General features: G+C 52.2%; 1 protein-coding gene across 2 annotated transcripts in view; it reads right to left on the bottom strand.

The window, feature by feature from the left end:
• Positions 1 to 20,046, bottom strand: part of SAMD4A (sterile alpha motif domain containing 4A) — an 80,071-nt gene that overhangs the window by 22,272 nt on the left and 37,753 nt on the right. For both annotated transcript variants that reach the window (XM_036266869.1, XM_036266878.1), the window contains 4 exons: positions 14,282 to 14,391; positions 12,126 to 12,212; positions 4,857 to 5,190; positions 2,084 to 2,169 (listed from right to left, as the gene is read on the bottom strand). In XM_036266869.1, the coding sequence (XP_036122762.1) occupies positions 2,084 to 2,169; positions 4,857 to 5,190; positions 12,126 to 12,212; positions 14,282 to 14,391 (617 nt within the window). The remainder of the gene's footprint in view (positions 1 to 2,083; positions 2,170 to 4,856; positions 5,191 to 12,125; positions 12,213 to 14,281; positions 14,392 to 20,046) is intronic.

Here is a 20,046-nt window from a genome sequence, read left to right as displayed (position 1 = left end):
GGGTCAGCACCCTCCCCTTCCAGTTGGCCGGCAGCCGCGCCGCGAGAGGAGCCGTCCTCCAGCCCAGCTCACCTTCGGCGGGGCTGCGGCGGCCGAGGGGGCCCCACGGGGGTGCGTTCTGCACACACAGAATAACCCGAGGCTGTGGGAAATTCTCCAGACGGGTTTCCTCTTTCTTGAACTAAAATAATAACAAGTCTTGAACAACACTTTCCCTTCCAAAGCAGAGTGCAGGTGCCTCCATCCTGCCCTGGATTCAGGCTGGCGGACACGGCCCGAGCCCCACTGGCCCATGACTCCGGACACCCAGAGGCCCCCCTAGGGCAGCGGGGGCTTCTCGCGGGCAGATGAGTCCGCACAGTGTCATCCTGGCCCTGGACCACTGGGGCAGCCGGGGAGAAAAGGTGGGAAGATGTAGAAAGGAGAGCCGTGATGCCCAGAAAGGGCTGCAGGAGGCAGGGCAGTGACAAGCATCGGCCACGGCTGCGGGAAGCTGAGCACCGTCCGGCAGAGGCGGCCGGAGGATGCGTCATTTTGTCTCATGGCTCAGCAGACCTGATCTGTCCCATGCAAGCTCCATCCCGGGAGCGAGTAGGGGAGAGGAGGAAGGGGTCTTGTTTGCTCTTTCAGAAGTTTAAAGGCTCCCTTGATCAGTCCCTCTCGAAATCCCCCCGAAAGGTCCTCCGTAAACAGACACAGAACCCTCCACACCTGCTCGCTCGGCCTGGGGCATTCTGCCTCCTCGCTGAGCCTGCCCGAGACTCTGCTTACCTCTCAGCCCTCTAGGGGAACGCCTGTCACCGGGGTAGGTGCCCGCCACTCTTCTGGGCTCTGGGGCGCACCGGGGGCCTCATCGGAGGCTTTATCATCAAGTCTGAGTGACCTGTTTCCCTTTCATCCCACCCACTACCCTTCACACCGTATGCTGCCTGGCCAGGGCCAGGGTCAGGGCGCTTAATAAATATCTATGGAATGAAAGAGCTACAAAACTCATCACTGTGCTCCTGTCTTCTTTCTGTGACTTTTTGTTTGTCAAAACAAGTGCAAGGTCAGGACTGGAAACAGAAAAGGTATAGAGTTGGGAGCTGGGGAGAGACACACAAAGGAATTGCTGCTGCTGTGGCGAGAACTGCAGGGATGAGAGTTTAGGGGGCCGGGGGGGCGTGGCTGGGGCGGAAACCGAGGGGACTGAAGGTCCGCATGTGAGGAGGGACAGAGTCAGCCCAGGAGCTGGCCCCAGGGAACTGCCCACAACAGGGAGGGGGGAGGGGCCAGTCCTCTGCACTGGGGGCTCCCAAAACTGGGGTCCACTGCGCTCCCAGGATTCTGCTGCCACCGTGGCAAAGGCAAGGTGACTTGGAGGCCTTTACCATCTTATTCTCTTGTCAAAATCCCACAAAGAAGACCTCAGTGCCCTAGGTGGATCCAGCCCTAAGTTCCCTGAGGACTAGGCTTCATCTCTGTGACTCCTTGGCAGACAGTCCCCAAAGCAGCCCTGCAGCCTGCGATCTGAGGCACAACCGCCTGTCCCCACGCGCGGCTCCCCACGCGCGGGTCCGGGCAGCCTCGGCCAGTACCTGCTCGCTCGGGGTGAAGACCGAGCTGCCTTGAGCGTCTGGTAGGCACAGCTCCCGCCTGCCTCAGTCACTCTGCAAAAGGACAGACGGCTACACACAGTTCCTACTCACAAACACATTATTTTTCCTGCACACTCTTCCTCCCTCTCTCCCTCCCTCAAATCTCCTTGAGCCAAAAGGCAAAATGTTTCAACACAAAGCTTTTCAAAGACTAGAAGTCGTCAAGGGCTAGGCAGCAGGACAGCGTGTCTACCTCCCCAGGCTTGACCACTGGTTCTCCGGAGTCAGGGGTTTCTCTCGGGCTTTCACCCATTCACAGCTTGGTCTAGACGACTGGACACCTGCATTATACCCACGCTTTGCTTAGGTTTGAAGCTGCCTGACCCACTGCGACACCGACCCCACAGACACAAGTTGTTGCAGACCCGAAGGATCGTGTCACAGAAACGCGGAGAACCACTTTTACGCAGTGAGAAATGAGCTTTCTGAAGCCTGTCATCACTCACCTCATGAATCAGACACTTGTCTATGAGCTGTAAGTAGGAACTTATATTTTCCTCATCGGGTCTGGAGACCAAGAGCTGCGTGCACACTGTGAATTAAAGAGAAAAAGGAATAAGATGAATTGGAAGAACGCACACCCCTCCCAATCTCGAGATCTGCCTCTGATCCCCTTGCAGGACCAGTACGCGAGCACGTGGGCCCGAGTCTTCACGGAGGCTCATTCCACCGGAGTATAGGGCGTGGTCACCGCGGGAGCCCTCACCTGGCGGGGGGGCCCCCTCGATTAATTCCAGGCATACCATTCTATAGTAAGCCTTCTGCAACCCAGCCCGACACAGACACGCTGGGAGGGGAAGAACGCAGCGGGGTCCCGAGCTCCATCTTTGAAAGGGGCTCCTTTGAGAGGCAGTTCAAAGGCATCAAAGGCCATGGATGTTCGCAGAGAGCAGTCTCCATGACTTCATGAATGAACCGCGCACCTCGTTTGCAGGAATCACGCTGGCTCATCCTTTAGGACGGGAGGTGCGTGGGCGTGCACTCAATCACTGAGGGTTATTTCTCAAAGTGATCCACGCATTTATACACACACAGGTTCACCTACACACTCAGGGAAGCGCTGGCAAAGACAGGGCTGGGTTCGTCTGTGGGGAGAGCACACACCGCTGGGTTTCTCGTGGCCACGTTAACAGCCCATTCTGTTCTCACCCTGGGCGTCTTATGCTCTGATTTTCTTTTACTTAATGTATTCCAGAGAGAGAGGAAGGGAGAGGGAGAGAGAGATGGAAACATCGATGAGAGAGAACACTGACTGGCCGTCTCCTGCATGCCCACTGGGGATCAGGCCCACGACCTGGGCAGGTGCCCTGACAGGGAATTGAACCGGCGACCTCTTGGTGCAGGGGTCAGTGCTCAACCACTGATTCACACCGGCTGGGGTTATGCTCTGATTTTGATGGGAATGCTTAGAAGGCCCCTAGGAGATGGTTGGACAAAAGACATTAGAAGTGAAAATGCTTTGCACTTGGTAGATCACACTCGAAACCTGGGCATTATGATATTTTCTCTCCTTAATTCTGCATAAGCATCTGTCGCCGACCCCCATTTATATCGTCTTTGCACGCAGATTTTCAGTCTAGCGTTGCTCGTAACAACGGAAGCTTGGAAAGCACTTCAATGTCCATTAACTGGGGCCCCGTTAAATAAAGTATGGGCTGTGCACACTGTGGAAGAGTCCACACCTTTAAAAAAGGATGAGTTGGTGCTACTGTATTAATAGAAATATTAAAAATATATAACGTAAAAAAAAGCTGCAGAAAAACATGTAAATAAGACCTGCCTGCGTGTAAAAAAGGACACGCGTGGGCTTGGACACGATCATGAAGTCTCTGGGGGACACTCCGAACCTGTCTGCGGCGGTCACCTCCGGGGAGGAAGCGCAGGGCTTGGGGAGGGAGGGCTCTTTCTCACTGCCCACCGTTTTGTTTAGTTCTGATTTTTTATGCTGAGTATGAAATCATTTTGTAATTTATTTAGAAGCATTTCAACTTTACTTAAAAAAGCCACGCCAGAGGTGTGCAGGCTCCTGAGGGCAGAGCCCACTGTGCATCTCGGCCGGGGCGAGGTACCTGACCCTCAGGTAACCTTCATCCACAGGCTCGGGGCACCTGTCCGAAGCACCCACTAGGAGGTCGGGGAGAGCAGGAGGTGCAGGGAGGAGGCCAAGGACTCGTCCTGGCCATCGAGCTACTGGCATTTTGGCTCCAAGGATGTCACAGGTCATCTCCTCTGAACCAGATTTTCAACGATTTCAGTCTTTTTTAGAACATGTGCCACGGGAGGTTCTCCGTGCACCTGGAAGGCTCAGGTGTCCACATCCTTTGGTAAAAACTTAGTTCTTTAAAATGGTCTGAAATATTGGACAATAAAAAAGAAAAAATTATCTCCCCTTCCTGAGAGTAAAGTACAGGCACTCACTACACTTCTTAAATAAGCAAAGTTTCTTGTGACGTACTCGCTGAGCACAAGTCACTGTAGCGTGGACGCTGACAAGGACAGCGCCGAGATCTGAGCCACGGGGAAGGCACGGGGCGGGCCAGGTAGGAAGGCTGCTCTTACCCAGAGGACCGTGTGCAATTCCGTGCTGCGCACACACACACACACACAGACACACACACACAGTGTGGCCCTGGCACCTTGCGTGGTCTGTGGTAAGGGCTTACTTTAGCCCAGCGATTTTCAACCAGTGTGCCACGGCACAGAATTTTTAAAACATGCAGTACCTGACTATTTTGTCAGGGGCACTGACCTCTTTTCTCTTAGATTGTCAAATAAAACAATGACCACAGACAATACAACAACAGCCGTCTGGTATGAATGAATCAAAATTAGACCTATTTTTTTTTTTTGTCATATTGGCAAAAAAGGTATTTTTTGGTGTGCTGCAGAATTTCAGCAATTAATGTGTGGCGCGAGATGAAAAAGGTTAAGTCACCGCTCGAGCCTAAGGGCCCAAGGCCAGTGAGTGCTCTACCAGCGGGGCCCAGCAGCCTGGTCCGGGGAGGGGAGAGAAAGGGTACAAGGCTAAGGAAGAACCTCTGGGGATCAGAGAGGTCTGAGCTTAGATCCAAATCAGAGCCACACTTTCCTATCTGTACAATGGGCTAATGACACGACCTGGCAGGCAGTTTATCCAGCACCCAGGGAGCCCTCAGGGACTGGGTAGCTCTGCGTAGTGGTGTTGAGAGAAGAGAAGGGGGAGAGGAAATCAGACTCTACCTTTTCCCATGACACGCGTGAACTGCCCGGGGAGATCCCCCTCTGGCAGGGGGGCGACAGCCAGCTCCCCGTCACAGCTGCTCAGATGGTGTGGCTGGAGCCCGCTGCTGGCGCCGGCGGAGGTGGTGGCTGTGGCGCCGGGGGCCACAGCGCTATCTTTGCAGTCGGGGCTCTGGCTCTCGGGGCCCATGAGTGAAGGCGGGTGCGGGGCCTGGGGCTCCCGGCGACGAGCCTCGGGGGTGGCGCTCGGGGAGCTGTAGGCCTTGATAGGAGTCAGGATCATCTGGTGCAGTTCCTGGAGCGGGATGCGAAGGCTGCCCCCCTCGATGATGTCCTGCACGGTCAGGGGGGAAGGCCTCCGTTAGGCTCGGGGATGGGGGTGGCCCACTCCAATGCCCCCCACTGTTCCCAGACAGGACATCATAACATTCTTTGGAAAAGCAACCAGTTTAACGTTGTCATTCTAATATGAGCCCAGGGAGAAAACCTGGAATATACAGATATGTATAGTGAGGAAAATATACACCACCTCAAAACCCCGCTACCTAGAGATGATCGCTAAAACGACGTGGGTCCATGTCTGCCCGGCTTCTCCGGTGCCTCTCTATAAAGTGCATTTCCATAGTTTGCACTCACATCCTTCAGAAGCTGTCTAACGAAGTTGGGTCATATGGTGGCTTCCTGTCCTGTGCTTCATGGGTTTTAAATTAAGGGACCTGATCATTCACACCTTTGTTCAGCCCACGACGCAGGAAACACAGGGTAGTGGTTACAAGCACAGATTCTAGGATGAATGTCTGGCTTTGAATTCTGACACTGCTGTGTGACCTTGGGTAAATGACTTCCCCTCTCTGTGCCTCAGTGTCCCTGTGTATAAAACAAAGATAACAATAGCACCTGGCTCATCAGGTGGTTGTGAAGATACTGGTGTGTGTAAAGTTGCAGGTCAGGGTCTGTTGTCATGTCATGTGCTTCTTTGTTAACAGTAAGTACGTATTGAGGGCTCCCATGTGCCAGGCACTGTGCTAGGCATGGGGATATGGCAAGAACAGCCTTGGAGATTCATTCAGGGAGTTTACATCCTGCCACGAGATGAACAGTCACGGCGCTCGGGATTGAGGTGCAGGCCAAGGCCACTGCTGTGAGGGGGGCTCTCTGAGGGGTGACATTCGAGGAGGACCCCAAAGGAGCACGGGTGCGAGGGCAAAGGCACGCGGTGGGAGCTCGCCCAGAGTGTGTGAGGAGCAGCAAGGAGGCCCGAGGTGAAGCGGGGGTGTGGGTGAGGGTGAGGGCTGGGAAAGGAGAGCGGGGAGCCATGGGGCCTGGGTGTGGGGGCCTGCGGGCTGGGGCAGGGATGCACGGATTTCTTCTCAGTGGAAGGAAGCCAGGGAAGGCTTGGAGTGGGGGCATGCCATATTTCAGGAGAATCATTCTCGAGAGAATACGCATAAGATATATGCACATTACAATGTATATCACTGCGTATAATATATGAACGACTTTATAAATTAGACCCTTCTGCATATACAGTTTTATATACCGGGCATTATTTATTAGGAAAAGGAATGAAAGTTGATTCCGACAGACATTCAGCTATGTGCCAGATACTCACAGAGGTGCGGAACGGGCTCAGACACTCGTTGGAGGTCGGGGAGGGGGCGTCTCCCCTGGCACGGCGGGTGGGCCCAGGGCTGCCCAGTGCTTATGCAGCAAACCTCGCCCTGGGATCCCGGAAGGACACTGACAATCAGTGCCCTGATTACGAATGAAGATTTAATCTTCTGAGAGCCCAGAATAGCAAGGACATAATTTTAAAAGCATGAGTACCAATCCATTCCTGGGATCCTCTCTTACCAAGAAAAATTGCTTGATGATGTCAAGGAACGCAAGCGTGTGGAATGTGATCGTTTCTGTACCCAGACTTTCTAATCAATCAATTAGTAAGAGGAGACCTGAGGACAGCCGCCCTGGACAGACATGTTGCAGTTCTGGGCCCCGCTCCATCGCTGGCGGGAACCTGCTTTGTTCAAGGAGTTGGATGCAGAGCCTGAATTGTGCCTTAGCCGAGTTGGCACCCAGATTTTCCGAGGGAAGGGAAGTGCTAAGTCGCCACCAGAATTGTCTCAGTCCTGGCCAGAGCCACAGTCCGGCCTTCTTTAGGGGAGAGAGTACATGTTTCTTCCTAAAGCTGGAGGCCATGGCCCTGGTGAGATCAGCCCCAGCCTGAGCTGGCGAGCCTGAGCATGAGTTGGGGTGCTCCTGATCATTCCCAGTTTTCCTGCTGCTCAGACCGGAGCGGCTCTTTCCCAGAATCTGACACTGCACGACTGGTTCTTTGACTTCGGGCTTGGCTCTCTGGTTCAGGGCAGGGCACAAGGAGGCAAGCGAGCAGACCCATGCCAGGAGAGCACCTGCTGCCTTTTTGGACCCAACTGTGTGTCAACTGGACCCCTGCCTCGAGGTCCCCCAGTTCCTGCCAACTGCCGAGCAGCCCCTGGGGCATGGGGGGTTCTGACCCCCTTGTCCAGTCCCTGACCGAGGAGGGGACGGGAAAGAAGAGGGGTGAGGCTTCCCTATGAAGGCAGAAGGGCATCGCACGCATCTTGCTCTGCCATCCCACATGGCACCCACCATGGAGGCAAATGCATGAGACACTGTCAACGGCCACCAAACCCTTGCTTGCTCTCGTCATGTGGCAAGAAGGCTGCTATAGTTACTCAGTGATGGGGAAGGAGATCTGGGCTATGCTAAGAGCTAAACTCCTTCAAACAGGAAACATGTACTTGCCACAAGGTCAAATCCTTTCTTATTCTACTGGGGACAACCACACCGAAAAGGAAACCGTAAACATAATGAAAATGTTGGACACTTTTGGGAAATATCACTTAACCAGAAATCACGCAGAGTTTTGTTTAGTTTTCCCCCTAGACTTTGAGCCACTTACTCAAAGCTAACACCTGATTGCCAGCTTCCGTGGGGTGGCACGAAGACCACCAGGTCTACTCCTGACGGTTCAGAATGAATCCCAGAGCTCAGCAATGAGAGCCCAGGCTGAGAAGGAGAGTACGAAACCGCCCAAATGGGACTCAATCCAGCGCCTTCAACTAGCTGTTGGAATTAATTCTCCATGTTGACAAAAACAGGGACTCAACCCAAGTCTCTATTGATCCCGATGCCATAAATATAATCCCGTTATAAACAAAAAGGCAAAAATGAAGCTACGTGTTCGCTAGTGGCCGAGCTGAGGAGCCGGTGAGAACAGGTAGTAGGGAGCCTGGCCCACGGCCGCTCAGCTGTCTGCCGGGCCGGCACAGCTCAGGGCGGACCAGCAGGAAGGAAGCAGCTTGCGGACCATCCAGCCTTCCTGGCCTGGCTCTTTTGGGTCTTTGAGGGAGACTGGGTGAGCCTTTCACAGTGCATTTAACAACAACGAGATGCAAATCGTCTGGGAGACAGCTTCAGCGGCCAGCGGCCCGGACACGTACGCAACTGCCCGTGGCTCCATCCTTGTCTTCGTGTGAGAACAACTGGACTTACACACAACGCGTCTGCTTCAGTCCATTCTCTCTCCTTTCCACTCATCAAACGTCAGCTGGGCCCTCCCTGGAGTTAGGCACTGTTAAGCACTGGGGATCTAAACACAGATACGGCAGAATCCTTGTCCTACGAAGCCTGTAGTTGCTGGGACCCATTCGGTGAGTGTACTGCCAGGACAGGGAGGTGGGAGCAAGAAAGCATGTGCGTGTGTGCACGTGTGTGCATGTGTGTGCGTGTGCGTCTTTCTCCACGCCAGGTTCACAGGCTCAGAGTATGGGTCAGCATCACAGTTTGGGACTCAGCTGAAAAGGATGGTGAATAAAAAAGCATGTGGAAACATTTTCATTATTAAAGATAAATGTTGAGCCCAGATAGTGTGGCTCAGTGGACTGAGCGATGTCCCATGGACTGAGGGGTCCCGGTTCGATTCCCGGTCAGGGCACATGCCTGGGTTTCGGGCTCGATCCCCAGTGGGGGACATGCAGGAGGCAGCCGATCATTGTTTCTCTCTCACATGGATGTTCCTCTCACATGAATGTTCCTCTCTCTCTCTCTCAAAAAAAAGAAGAAATCAATGAACATATTTAAAGATAAATGTTGAAAACTCTTCCCCAGTGACCATTCTAATCTTTTCCCTTTCCCATCAAATATCTTGAGAGGTCTACATGTCCTTAACCCCACAGCCTCACCACCCAGTCACACTCCCCGGTTCATGAGTTTCACTTAGGTCCCCTCCCAGACCCCTGACACCCTTCTCAACTTGGCCTCTGGTGACCCCGCGATGGCCGGTTCCTGGGGTCGTGCTCAGTCCTCATCGTGTGAGACACACATGGCGCCCGATGAGATCCCCTCCTTCAGACCCTCTCCCTGACCCTCTGCGCGGGCCCAGGCAGTCGGTTCCGCCCTATCTCCTGGGGCTCCTGGGGCTCTGTCCTCAGCTCTGAGCACTCCACACACTTCTGGGGTACCGACTACCATTCACACAGACCAGCCACAACGGACCCTTTCAAACCTTTGTGAACTCTAGACGGTTCTTCTGGCCACTGACTTGCCCTTCCTGCTGCTGTCCTCAGATTGTCTGTCAAACTGAACTCCGTTGTCCCACACGAGGAACGCCTCCTGTGTTGTTCCCAAATGGCCCGGCCCCCAGGCCCCAGCCCCTACCAACGCCTGGACTCCTGCTGAAGGGCCTTCCTGATCCTTCACCCTCACGGCCTGCCTCGGCTCACGGGCCCACGGAGGCTGGCCGTGGACTCCTAACCTGTCCCCGGTCCAGGCTGCTCTCCTCACCACTGCACGGTGGTCTGCTTCAGGCCAGGATGACGTCCCCAGCAGCCTCAGGGGTGACCTCTCCCGCTCACACGACACCGTGGGAGCTGGCTACATGTCTGTCCGTCGCAATGCAGTCCCGAGCCCCCGAGGCTAGGAACCACGTCTCACTCACGACTGGCCTCCAGTGGACGGCGCCAATCCAGTCGAAGGCAGCTGCCTACCAGTGCTCAGTAACTGACTGGGACAGCTCCGGACACGGGGCTTGTCTGCAGTGACCACTGACTGTGAACTAGCCACGGGCGGGGCTTCGCCGTCTCCTTAGGAATCTCCAGGTTCTATGTGAGGTAAGAATGCTGCAGGAGGCCAGGGCATGGAGACCACTGTGCCAACAGCCTACTCTGCTGAGGTCTGGGAGGCCAGAGAAACGGCTGGTTTCAGTCTGTCACTGGTGGCCGGAATGGCAGTAGCTTATGGACAAATCCTGCCCCTGAAGAGCAGGAGGGACCCAGGTCCCAGAGAAGAGAGAGAACAGAGCCAGGGGCTGTCCTTGGTGGCTGCTGAGGAGACGTTCACCTCCACCCCCGGGCCGCGTACGTGTCAGTTCCGGAGGGGACACAGGCGTCTGAGCTTGTGTGTTCTGCAGCAAGCTCAACGTGATGGCCTGACAGACGAGCTGTCCTCCTCCAAGAAGTCAGACCAGTACACTATTTCTCACTCTCCTCCCGCCCAAGAGTTCCCAGACTGTATGACACCTGTCACCTTGTCCACATTCCCGTTCCAGTGAACCAGGGAGCAAGTATTTCTGTGGAGTCAATATTATTCTGGGTGTGAAATCTGGGACACAGAAAATGTCACTGACTTATTGAAAGTTAGATGGGCAGTCGGGCATGTCAGGGCCACCCGTGCTACCTTGCTGCCCTGTGTTTCCACACACTGATCCGGCCCAAGGCCGCCGGGAGTATAGCTTACAGCAGTTCCAAGTGTGTGTGTGTGTGTGTGTGTGTGTGTGTGTTCTCAGTGATGGGACAGGAATGAGTTCCTGAAGGATGCCCTAGAAAAAAGGGGGTAAAATCACTCTCACCATAATGCTCAGCGAGGTAATCCTTATGCAAAACATTTTCTTTGCTTCCTAATAGATAAGGCAAAAATTGGCCTTTTAAATGCTCCCCAAAAGAGAATGGTTTCTTGTATTAAAAATGGTAACAATCACTCTGGTGGACGAGCTGCTTGATAACGCAGCTGGCATAACAGTACGAACAACAACCAGAACCTCGAGTTCAGGCGGGTGGGTCACTCGTTTGTGATGGACTAACTGTGGACAGGCCTTTCATCATGGACATGCATGTGGGCAGCCTCTGTGTACCCATCCAGAGGTTTAAAAAGCAATCTAATCTTCCTTATAAAGCAGAGGTGCATATTCTATAAATATATATTACTTTATATTTTATGTACCATGCATTAACTACAACGATATATGGCACGTAAAATTATATACACGGTTTGTGAATAAGTTAAAACAACAACAACAACAACACTTCCCACTTCATTAAAATGTGTATGTGCTCACAAAGCTTGCTTTAGCCCTACCTACCTCTACTTTGCTCCCTCCCAAAGGCAGGGGTGACTGAAGAGGTTACCACTCGGGTTCTGCAGACAGCAGGTGCCTACGACCTTCCCACCCTCTGCTCACTGCCTCCCAACAACCATGCACAGACTCCCGACTCTGGGCAGAGGCGCAGGGGCTCCCTGGGTGGAACCAGGCCTGCTCTCCTTTGGACCTTAGATGAAGTCATAAAGTCACCACGTCCTAAAAATGACACCGTTACCAGAGTGATGTCTGGATACAAAGATAGGACGAGAATGTGTTTAGGCAGCAGACAAAGAGGGACAGTAGCAGCTGATCACTGCTTTTACCACCGGAATAAAGTCTTTTTCAGCATTTGGCATTTTTGAGATGGTTCCTATCAGAGTCACGGGGACCCATTCTGTTGTCAAGTTAAAGTGTGAAATTATTCTCGGGAGAGCCAACCGTGCCCGTCTGCCAAGTGATTTTGATCCCCTCTAGCACTGGAAACCTGGAGCACACTGGCTGGTGGTGGCCTGTCTGGGACAGCTTTTCTTGAAACCAGGTCCTCCCTGGGCGGGGAGCAGAAGGAAGCAGATCTGAATGGTGCCTGCACTGTTCTGTCAGGATTTCAGCCTCTGAGTGTGGGGTGAACCCTTCTCTAATCTCTACAAATGTACAAAAGGCAGAGGGGAATGTTCACAAAAGAATTCATTTGACAGCCTGAATAACCAGGAAGCATCACTTCAAAACCCTTCCATTTTTCCTAACTTTGGAAATGAAACAGCATGACATACTCTCAAAGGTCTGCCAATGACACTTTCCAACTGAGAAGTGTCCCTGGTCCATTTTCCCGTGATGGAGGTAGGCTGTTTTTTCAGCCGGGAATAACTTACCCTTTCCAAAGACTTCAGGAGGTTTTGTCTTTCTTTGAGTTTCTGAATACTGATGACAATTTTGTGTCTTGCACCTTTGGTAACATTCTGTAATTAAATAAGTTATAGTTTAAAAACACGTTTAAGAATCAGCTTAGAGACTCGGGCTGTTTAGTTTCGTTCCTACACGTTTGCAGACTCGCAGACATCTCTGTCTCTCTCGTTAGTACCTGTTGTCATAACCTCTTCTTATTAAACATTCTAACTCTGTCTGGCTACGCTCATGCCTGTGTCTTTTGTTGTAACCTTTAGAAGTGAGAGTTGGAACAGCCAACCACCCCACCCAGCATGAAATGTCTTCATAGTCTTACAGGTCATCTTTAAGTCACACACTTGCCTTCTCCAGGTTTTATCATCCCAGTCCCCGCCAGGTTCCCTGAAGGTCCCAACGCCACAGAGATACCACAGTTTTCTCAAATCTTCCCTATGTTCCCCTTCTCGAGAAGACATGAGTCCAGTACAGGTCACGCCTGGCGTCCCAACACACAGGCAAGGTGTCAGGCCACAGGCCCTCTTCGGTCCCCTCAAGAAAAACCTAAACCCACAAGTCAGTTGTCACTTCAGGTACATGATTAGGGTTCACAGGGCTGAGCCTGAGTATTTGGCTTAACACCTGTTAACTATGCATACTGCAGATGTCCACATTTCCAAATAGGAGGTCCTTTCTGAACTCAGGGCGCCAGCACAAACTCCCTGCAACTACCCACAGAATTCCTCTCAGAAAAGGAAAAGACGGGAACACCAGTACCATCTCCTTTCCTTAGAAAAATTTGGTTGTCGAGTGACCAGTCACTCTCAAGATGACACGCCGGGGGCACGGTTCTGTTTAGCTTTGACTTTGGGTGGGAGTGGTTTACTTTTCAGAGTAAAGTTTGGGCTGGCCCAGGGCAGTGCCCTGTGTCAATTATTTCTTGATTTTTTGTGTTTTGTTTTTTCTCAAGTCGAACAACTGATGACTTAGAGTTTTGTCTCAATAATGACCCAAAGACAGACATGCTCTTAGAAGCGGTTCTCATCCACTGGGACGTCAAGGAGCAAGCGAGACGAAATGAGCAGCGAGAGAAGGGTTAGGAGTTGAAGTTGGTGCCTTCATTGGGACAATGTGCAGTGACTTTGGGTTTCGTCTCGCATCTCAGTCCTGGTTCTCAGCCAGGCCAGCAGAGGTTAGCTGAGGGTACAGAGTGTGCCTGGGAGCCCAGCGATCTGCTGGGAGGTGTGAGTCGAGACCAACTGTGCCCCAAACGGTACAATCTCCTCTTCCTGCAGGGGAAATACTATGAGCCTGTTCAGGGCATTAATTCTTTGAAACCACTGCTCAAAGGAAACTGAAGTCAATTTAAAACATGCAAATAGCATTTTAAACAAGGGAAACAAAGACATCAGTCAGATCTGTTTACTCGAGCACAGCGTGGTAGGAAACACGCTCCGTTTCAGGGGTTCTGTTGACTGGCCTGGCCTTTGGCAACCACGCTTGGGGAAGGATGCCTTAGGAGGAAGGAGGAACTCTTCTTTATGGGACGCAGAAGGGAAATGAAATCTGAGACCTGGGGTAATCCCCTCTCAGTAACTGTCCCTTGTTATTGACGGTGGTTAGAGGGAAAAACAGGGTACGACTCACTCCACTCTCAGTCTGAACATGTTTTGTCCAAGTGTTGGGGAAGGCTTGCGGCACGACCTGGTGTTTCTGCTAAGTAATTACTAGAACTTAGCTGATCTCTAACCAGACTGGACAACAGACAACCATCGTCCGTCGTTCCCCACACACGCCCTGGTCGGACAGAGGGAAGGAGGAAAGGGGAGCAAAAGCAGGACAGAGGGTCTTTGAGGGTCAAATGTTCCCCTTCTAGGAGATGCCACCGCTTCCTCCCCTGCACCCCTGAACTCAGTGCATGCACCTCGGTTATACCTTTTTCATAACCCTCTACCTCCCCCTCCTTTGCCCTGCAGTTATCTGCTTGTCTTCCGTTGCCCACTGCACCCTGAAGGCAAGACCCCAGCCTCACTCCCCACGCAGTGCTGGTCAGCACCTGGCCACTCCTCAAAGGAGACAGCCTACTGGGTGGGTAGAGGTCGGGTCCAAATAAGATCTGTCTGGACTTGAAGTTCGAGGCACGTACCTGCGCCTCCAGCTGGCACTCCGTGAGGGCCATCATCTCCTCGTAGGTCATCTGCGAGAAGAGCGCGGCGTACTTGTGCAGGCGGAGGCTCTTCAGCCAGGCTGGGACATCTGTGGAGCGAGGGGAGCGGGAGGGCCCGAGAGAGGTGACAGGAGACGTGGGAACAGAGAAAAAAAGAGGGTGGTGGTCAGAGGAAAGAAAAGAGAAGAAAAAACCTTTATGTTACTACTTGTTTAATTGTGGCAGCAAATTATGGGCTTAGAAGTCTGAGTCTAGCCCTGACCTTCTGGGTCTAGCCCTGTGGGCTCCCTTATTCCACTTTAGACCACGGGGTTGCTGACCTGGGGCCCAGGGGCTTCAGGGCACATAGGAATTCCCTAAAATTATATTCCAACTTGTGAATATATGGGTAGTTTTCTGGCAGAGAAAAACATCCATCGCTTCTGTAAGATTTCCAAAAGGGTTCATGACCCAGAAAGTGGCAACGAACCACTGCTTAGTCAGACTGAACTGACTTAAAATGTAAAAAATACACATGATGAGTCTTAGTCCTTAAGGTAAGTTCTTTCTAGGTTCAGTGCGGATCTCCACATGCGATTTCCGCCACTTCTCCAAAGAGGGAAAAACCAGGTAGCTCTAGGCCCCTGCCCCACCCCCACAGGTGGAGCTGCTGTCATTCTTGGCCTGGTCTTTCTCCTCCTTCCACACTCCCGTGGGAACAGAGCATCCTGAACTCCGAAGCCGTCACTCTAGTGCGTGTGCGCCTCTGCTGACCATCTCCCCAAGCTATGGAATGCATCTGGATGTCTCTGACATTTTCCCCAAATGTCAACCACATATAGATCAGGATTTGAAAGGTCCCAAGATTGGCTAGATCACAGGATAATGGAAATTTCAAAACACATCCAAAATTGGCCCCAACTTTAGGGTTCTAGAGTTAGGAATATTAAACAGTAACTTTATTGAAACTCCACAGGAGAATTAGTACCTTGCTAAGTACAACCAAAACAAATGGAGACGTCCTTAGAATCACCGTCCCCTGCCCCGACTCATTCTATAGATGGCAAAACGTAGTCATTAATTCTAGATCACAGAGTATGGTGAGATGGGGACTAGGAGAAGCAGGTCTCCTGAGCCCCCGCTTTTTCCTACATTGTCTCTGTCAGCCACACGTACAGTGAGGACCAAGCAGCCCACCAGTGGGAGAGCTGACTAAGCAGACTGCAGAGCACTTGAAATGCTGACGCCTGAGAAAGGGTGTCCCCGCTTCCTACGCCGTGTTAGCCATTCCTAATCACGGTGCCGCAGAATGCCGTCGGATTGCTTTCCTCTGAGGCACTGACAGAGACCGCAAACACTCCAAAATAAGTGGAAACCTTCCAACTTTTCAATGTTTATAGCAGATAATTGGGGTTGTTTAAAGAGGCCTGGCCTACTCTGAAATGAGGCCCTGCCTCCTGGGTGAATCAAACAGGCTTAGGGGATGTGAGCCCGGGCCGACTTCCTAAAACTCAAAGAGGGGAGGTGGTCTGGTGAGGTTACTTCTTGATTTGCAGCAACATGAAGACCGAAGAAGAAGAAGAATTTATGGAGAAATAGAATTGGGTGTCCAATGGCATTTTAAGAGCAGATCAGCTGTCTCAGGCAAGAAATACACTTGATTCTGTGCCCAGAGCCCTTCATCCTAATGTGACAAATGGAGTCCCTCTGGGACCATCATTAACGGCAAAGATACAGGTCTTCCTCACGCACAATACTAACCCCTTACATCCTCCTTAAGTCAAACTGTGACCGGATCAAGAGTCCAGGACATGCCAGCCCAGACGGTGCTTTTCCTCTTGCGACATCCTGAGGCCATTTTACCAGATTTTATTCTCCACCGTACTTTTGTTGTTAAAACAAAGCTCATGCTTCTGCAGAGTGAGCAGCAACTATCTACAGCTCCAGTTTTCAGGCCAGAGACATGTTACCGCTTTCTCACCAGGTTTCATGTTTACTACTTACATCATTGAAAAACCCCAAGTCGCTGCTCAGAAAACTCAGTGGTCAGGATTCAGAGGAGTCTGGGTAACCCAATGCCACACCTAGGCACGATGCATCACAGAAGAGCATGGAGCAACCTCATGGGCCAAACTGTCACCGGATGCCCTATAGCTTAATCGTGCAGAATCCACCGACGACCGAACAGACTCCTGAGCTACTAGATCATGTTGCAAACTGGATACTTTATAAGCCAAGGTGACAGTATAGTGCTTTGAGCTGGGGAGGGGAGGGGGGGTGCAAGTCTTGGCAAGTCTCAGTCCCATCAGTGCTAGTTCCTTTCTCTAAGAGTATGTGACAGCCAGAATCCCCCTGGATAGAGGGAAGGAAGAGTCTGCCTCTCTCATTTCATCAAAACGCAGGTCCCTGGCGGTTGTTTTCCTAGAACAGGCTCCTACACACGTCAAAGCATGGAGAACTAGGCCTTCCTGAAGCCTTATTTCTGGAGATGCTCGTGGGAAGTGGACGCTCCCCTTGGCTCTGTCGTCTCGGAAGCCGGCGCAGGTGACTCCGCTTGCATGGCAAGCGTCTGGGTGCCTCGCTCAGTGCTGTGCGCATAGAGATCTCCCTTCCTGCGGCGAGAACTGGTGAACAAAGAGGAGGAAACCCTAGTTCTCAAGAACATCGCCTACTAACCTTCACTCCCTGGCTGGCGGCGAGGCACCTTCCTTTGCCAAGGATTAAAACAAAACGCCATTAAAAAGGAAAGAGACCGGAGAACGCAGCGCCTTCCCGATTTGACTCCTCCCAAGCCAGGAATTTCAATGACTTGGATGCTAGATTCTGTAAGATGTTGGCCAGAAATTAATTTTAACTGAAAACTTGGGTCCTTTCCCATGGTCCAGACGCCACATGGTTGGATGCAAAGCTGAGAAGCACCTCAGACCTTCCTTCTTCATTCTGCAAAGCGGTGGCGATGGTTGGTAGCCACAGGCAAGCAGGGAGAAGCAGGGGTGTTTCCCGGAGGAGCCGGTATGTGACTGAAGGTGAGCATGCCTCCGGGGCTCCCACCTCTGGCTGGCACACTGCCATTTAGCTCCATCTGGGCTGCTTCTGATGGACATGCCAGTGGAGGTCCCAGACTAGAAAGTTACTCTCTCATGCAGGATGAGAGAGAAAGATGTTTTGCTGTGTGCTGGGATGACCTCCTTGCCAGGCATGGGCATCCTGATGTTTGCTCACTCAACATTTATTGAATGCCTACTATGGGGGTCAGGCTCTGGGAAGACATGTCCTTGCCATGAAGGAACCTTTAATCTAGAGAGAAAAAATTATAATAGCTTACAGGACAAGTGTTTAGTCTACTCAAAGTTCTAGGGGCGGCACGGAACTTTGCTCGGGGAGTGAGGGACAGCTTCACAGTAGCAGCAAAACTGAAGTCACTGGGCCGATACACTGAGGAATGCACTGCAGGTAATAGGAATGGTATACAAACAAAGCACACAACCAAGAGAGCATCAGGGGGCCAAGCAAACGCTTGGGTGAATGACAGAGGATGGCTAGACACCAGGTGGGGCAAATAGTCACCTGACCCCTGGTGACTGAGACCTGCAATGCTGAAACAAGGAGAGCAGCCTTCATCGTGTGGGTGACGCGAAGCTGTTGAACAGTAGAGCCTCGGTCAGGTGAGTAGGTTAGAAAGATGACGACTGAATGGACAGGCTGGACTGGAGGACGGTGAGCGTGGGGTCCAGGAGGGGAGGCCGAGCCCGTGGAGATGGCTTGGGAAGGCAGTGGTGGAGAAGGAAAGGGAGTGAACTGACCGTGTTTGAAGGTCAGGGCGAGAGAGAGAGAAAAGAGCCTAATGAGGATGGCTCCTCTGGTTCGGGTTTGGTGAGACAGAAAACTCAGGGGAGCAGCAGCTTTGGGGTAAGGAGAGAGAGATGGTGAATTCCACTTTAGATCAGTCGAGTATCATTGCCTTTGGGTCATCCAGGTGGAGAAGTCAACTGCTCAAGATCTCTGAAGAGAGGTCTGAGTCAGAGAACCATTCTTGTCAGGAGCTCATGGAGGTTATTTTAGCCGTGAAAGTTGTTGAGATCACTCAAAGAAAGAGCATGAAGTGAGAGTCGGGGGGAGCCAGGCAGAGTCCTGGGAGTGCCAGGTATTCAGGGGAAGGGGTGGGAAGGGGAGCCCAAGAAGAAAAGTGAGAGGGCCAAAGGGTAGGAGGCTTCTGAGAGAAAGCACGTCATCCATGTGCAGACCCTGGGCCCCTGGGCCACAGTGTCCATGCTTTACGAAGCTCCTTCTAGATCTTTCTGCAATCCATAGTGGTTTATCTTCTCATGGCTATTTTTTATAATAGTGCTACACCCATCTTTTATGTGCTCCGTATTTACCTGCTGGTTTCCAATTACGCTGACTTCTACCTCCCTTTTAGGCTTCGGATGACTCAGCACAGAGCGACTTGGTGGTGTGCGCGACAGCTCACAAGGAAGCTGCGCCCCAGCTAGAACTCGGGCTGCTTCCCTCGAATGCCTGCTGTGGGATTGGATGCAAACACCAGCCAGGTCGACAGGCCCTGCGGCACCTACCCCGCCGACACAGAAGCCCCGCAAGAGAGTATGACAGCATCAGTGCTGCAGAAGCTACGTAAAGGGCAAGGAAGGAAGCCCTCCCTGGGAGAGAGAAACATGAATAGCCTTGTTTTCCATAAGAAGCTTCACCTGTGGTGATCCTGGTACCTGCAGATGGAAGAGAAACTCCCATTAGAGAGCCAGGCTACGCTCAGACAACTCTTCTCCAAGGTAAGACTGCAGCCTCGGTCTTTGAGGGAAAGAAGAGGGAAGCGCCAGTGGAGGGGTCAGTAGGGACCTCTTCAGTGTGGAAAACATTCCTTTCTAAAATGAGGAGAAGTCCGGCAACGCCATCAACGTTACTGAAGACTGTCTTTGTTTTTGGCCAGAGCAGAATGAGGAGCCCAATTCTGTCCCAGGCTCCGAGCAAAGGAAGGAGGGTGATCTCGGTCCCCGCAGAGCTGTGAACATGCTCCTTGATCCTGGAACATGTCCACGGTGGCCTCTGCGAGGGGTTCCGTGCTCATGGGGGCGTGTGCAGATCTTGGAAGGCACAGAGAAGGCCTCCTTTGGGGCAAAACACCCTCTTAGAAGGGTTACACACAAGCAGGGAGTACATCTCTCCTCGCGGCTTCCATGAGCCATGACGTGCCCAGGTGACATCCTACACGGAGCTGCTGTGTTAAATAGCGGCTGGTTCCATGTCTAAAGCTCCCCTCTGCGTACCGGCGGAGTCCTCACAGCACGGCACATCCTGGGTCAGGAATGCTGCCTACAAGTCTCAGGACCTTTAGAGTTGGGGAGGATCTCGGGGATTTGCTTTCCAAAGACATCAGGGCTTCGGCCTACCCGAGAAGAGGTGGCATAAGGCTCAGCACTTTAGGACCTAGCCATGCAGGTCATATGTTAGCACTGAGAATAAAGAAAGTAAAGCAAGTTTACTAAATCTTGACCTCTCGGGTACATGAATTCAAGCCTAGACAGTCAGCATTCAGAGAATAGAGCCTGGTTCCCAAGCCGCCACGCTGTGTCCCGGCCACACTGGGAGAGGTGACACACCCCTCCGCCCCTCCCCTTTCTGACCCTTAGAAATGCTATATTCACAGCCTTTCTCACAAAGGCTCCTGACAGTTCCCCTTTTCTTAAGAATATCCCAATAATGTTTCTAATCTCATTCTGGGACAGGCAGAGGTTCAAAGGTCTACCTTT

This window comes from Molossus molossus, unplaced genomic scaffold (genome assembly GCF_014108415.1).
Source record: "Molossus molossus isolate mMolMol1 unplaced genomic scaffold, mMolMol1.p scaffold_m16_p_1, whole genome shotgun sequence".
Classification (NCBI taxonomy): Eukaryota; Metazoa; Chordata; class Mammalia; order Chiroptera; family Molossidae; genus Molossus; species Molossus molossus.
This window is presented reverse-complemented; position numbering and strand designations above follow the sequence as displayed.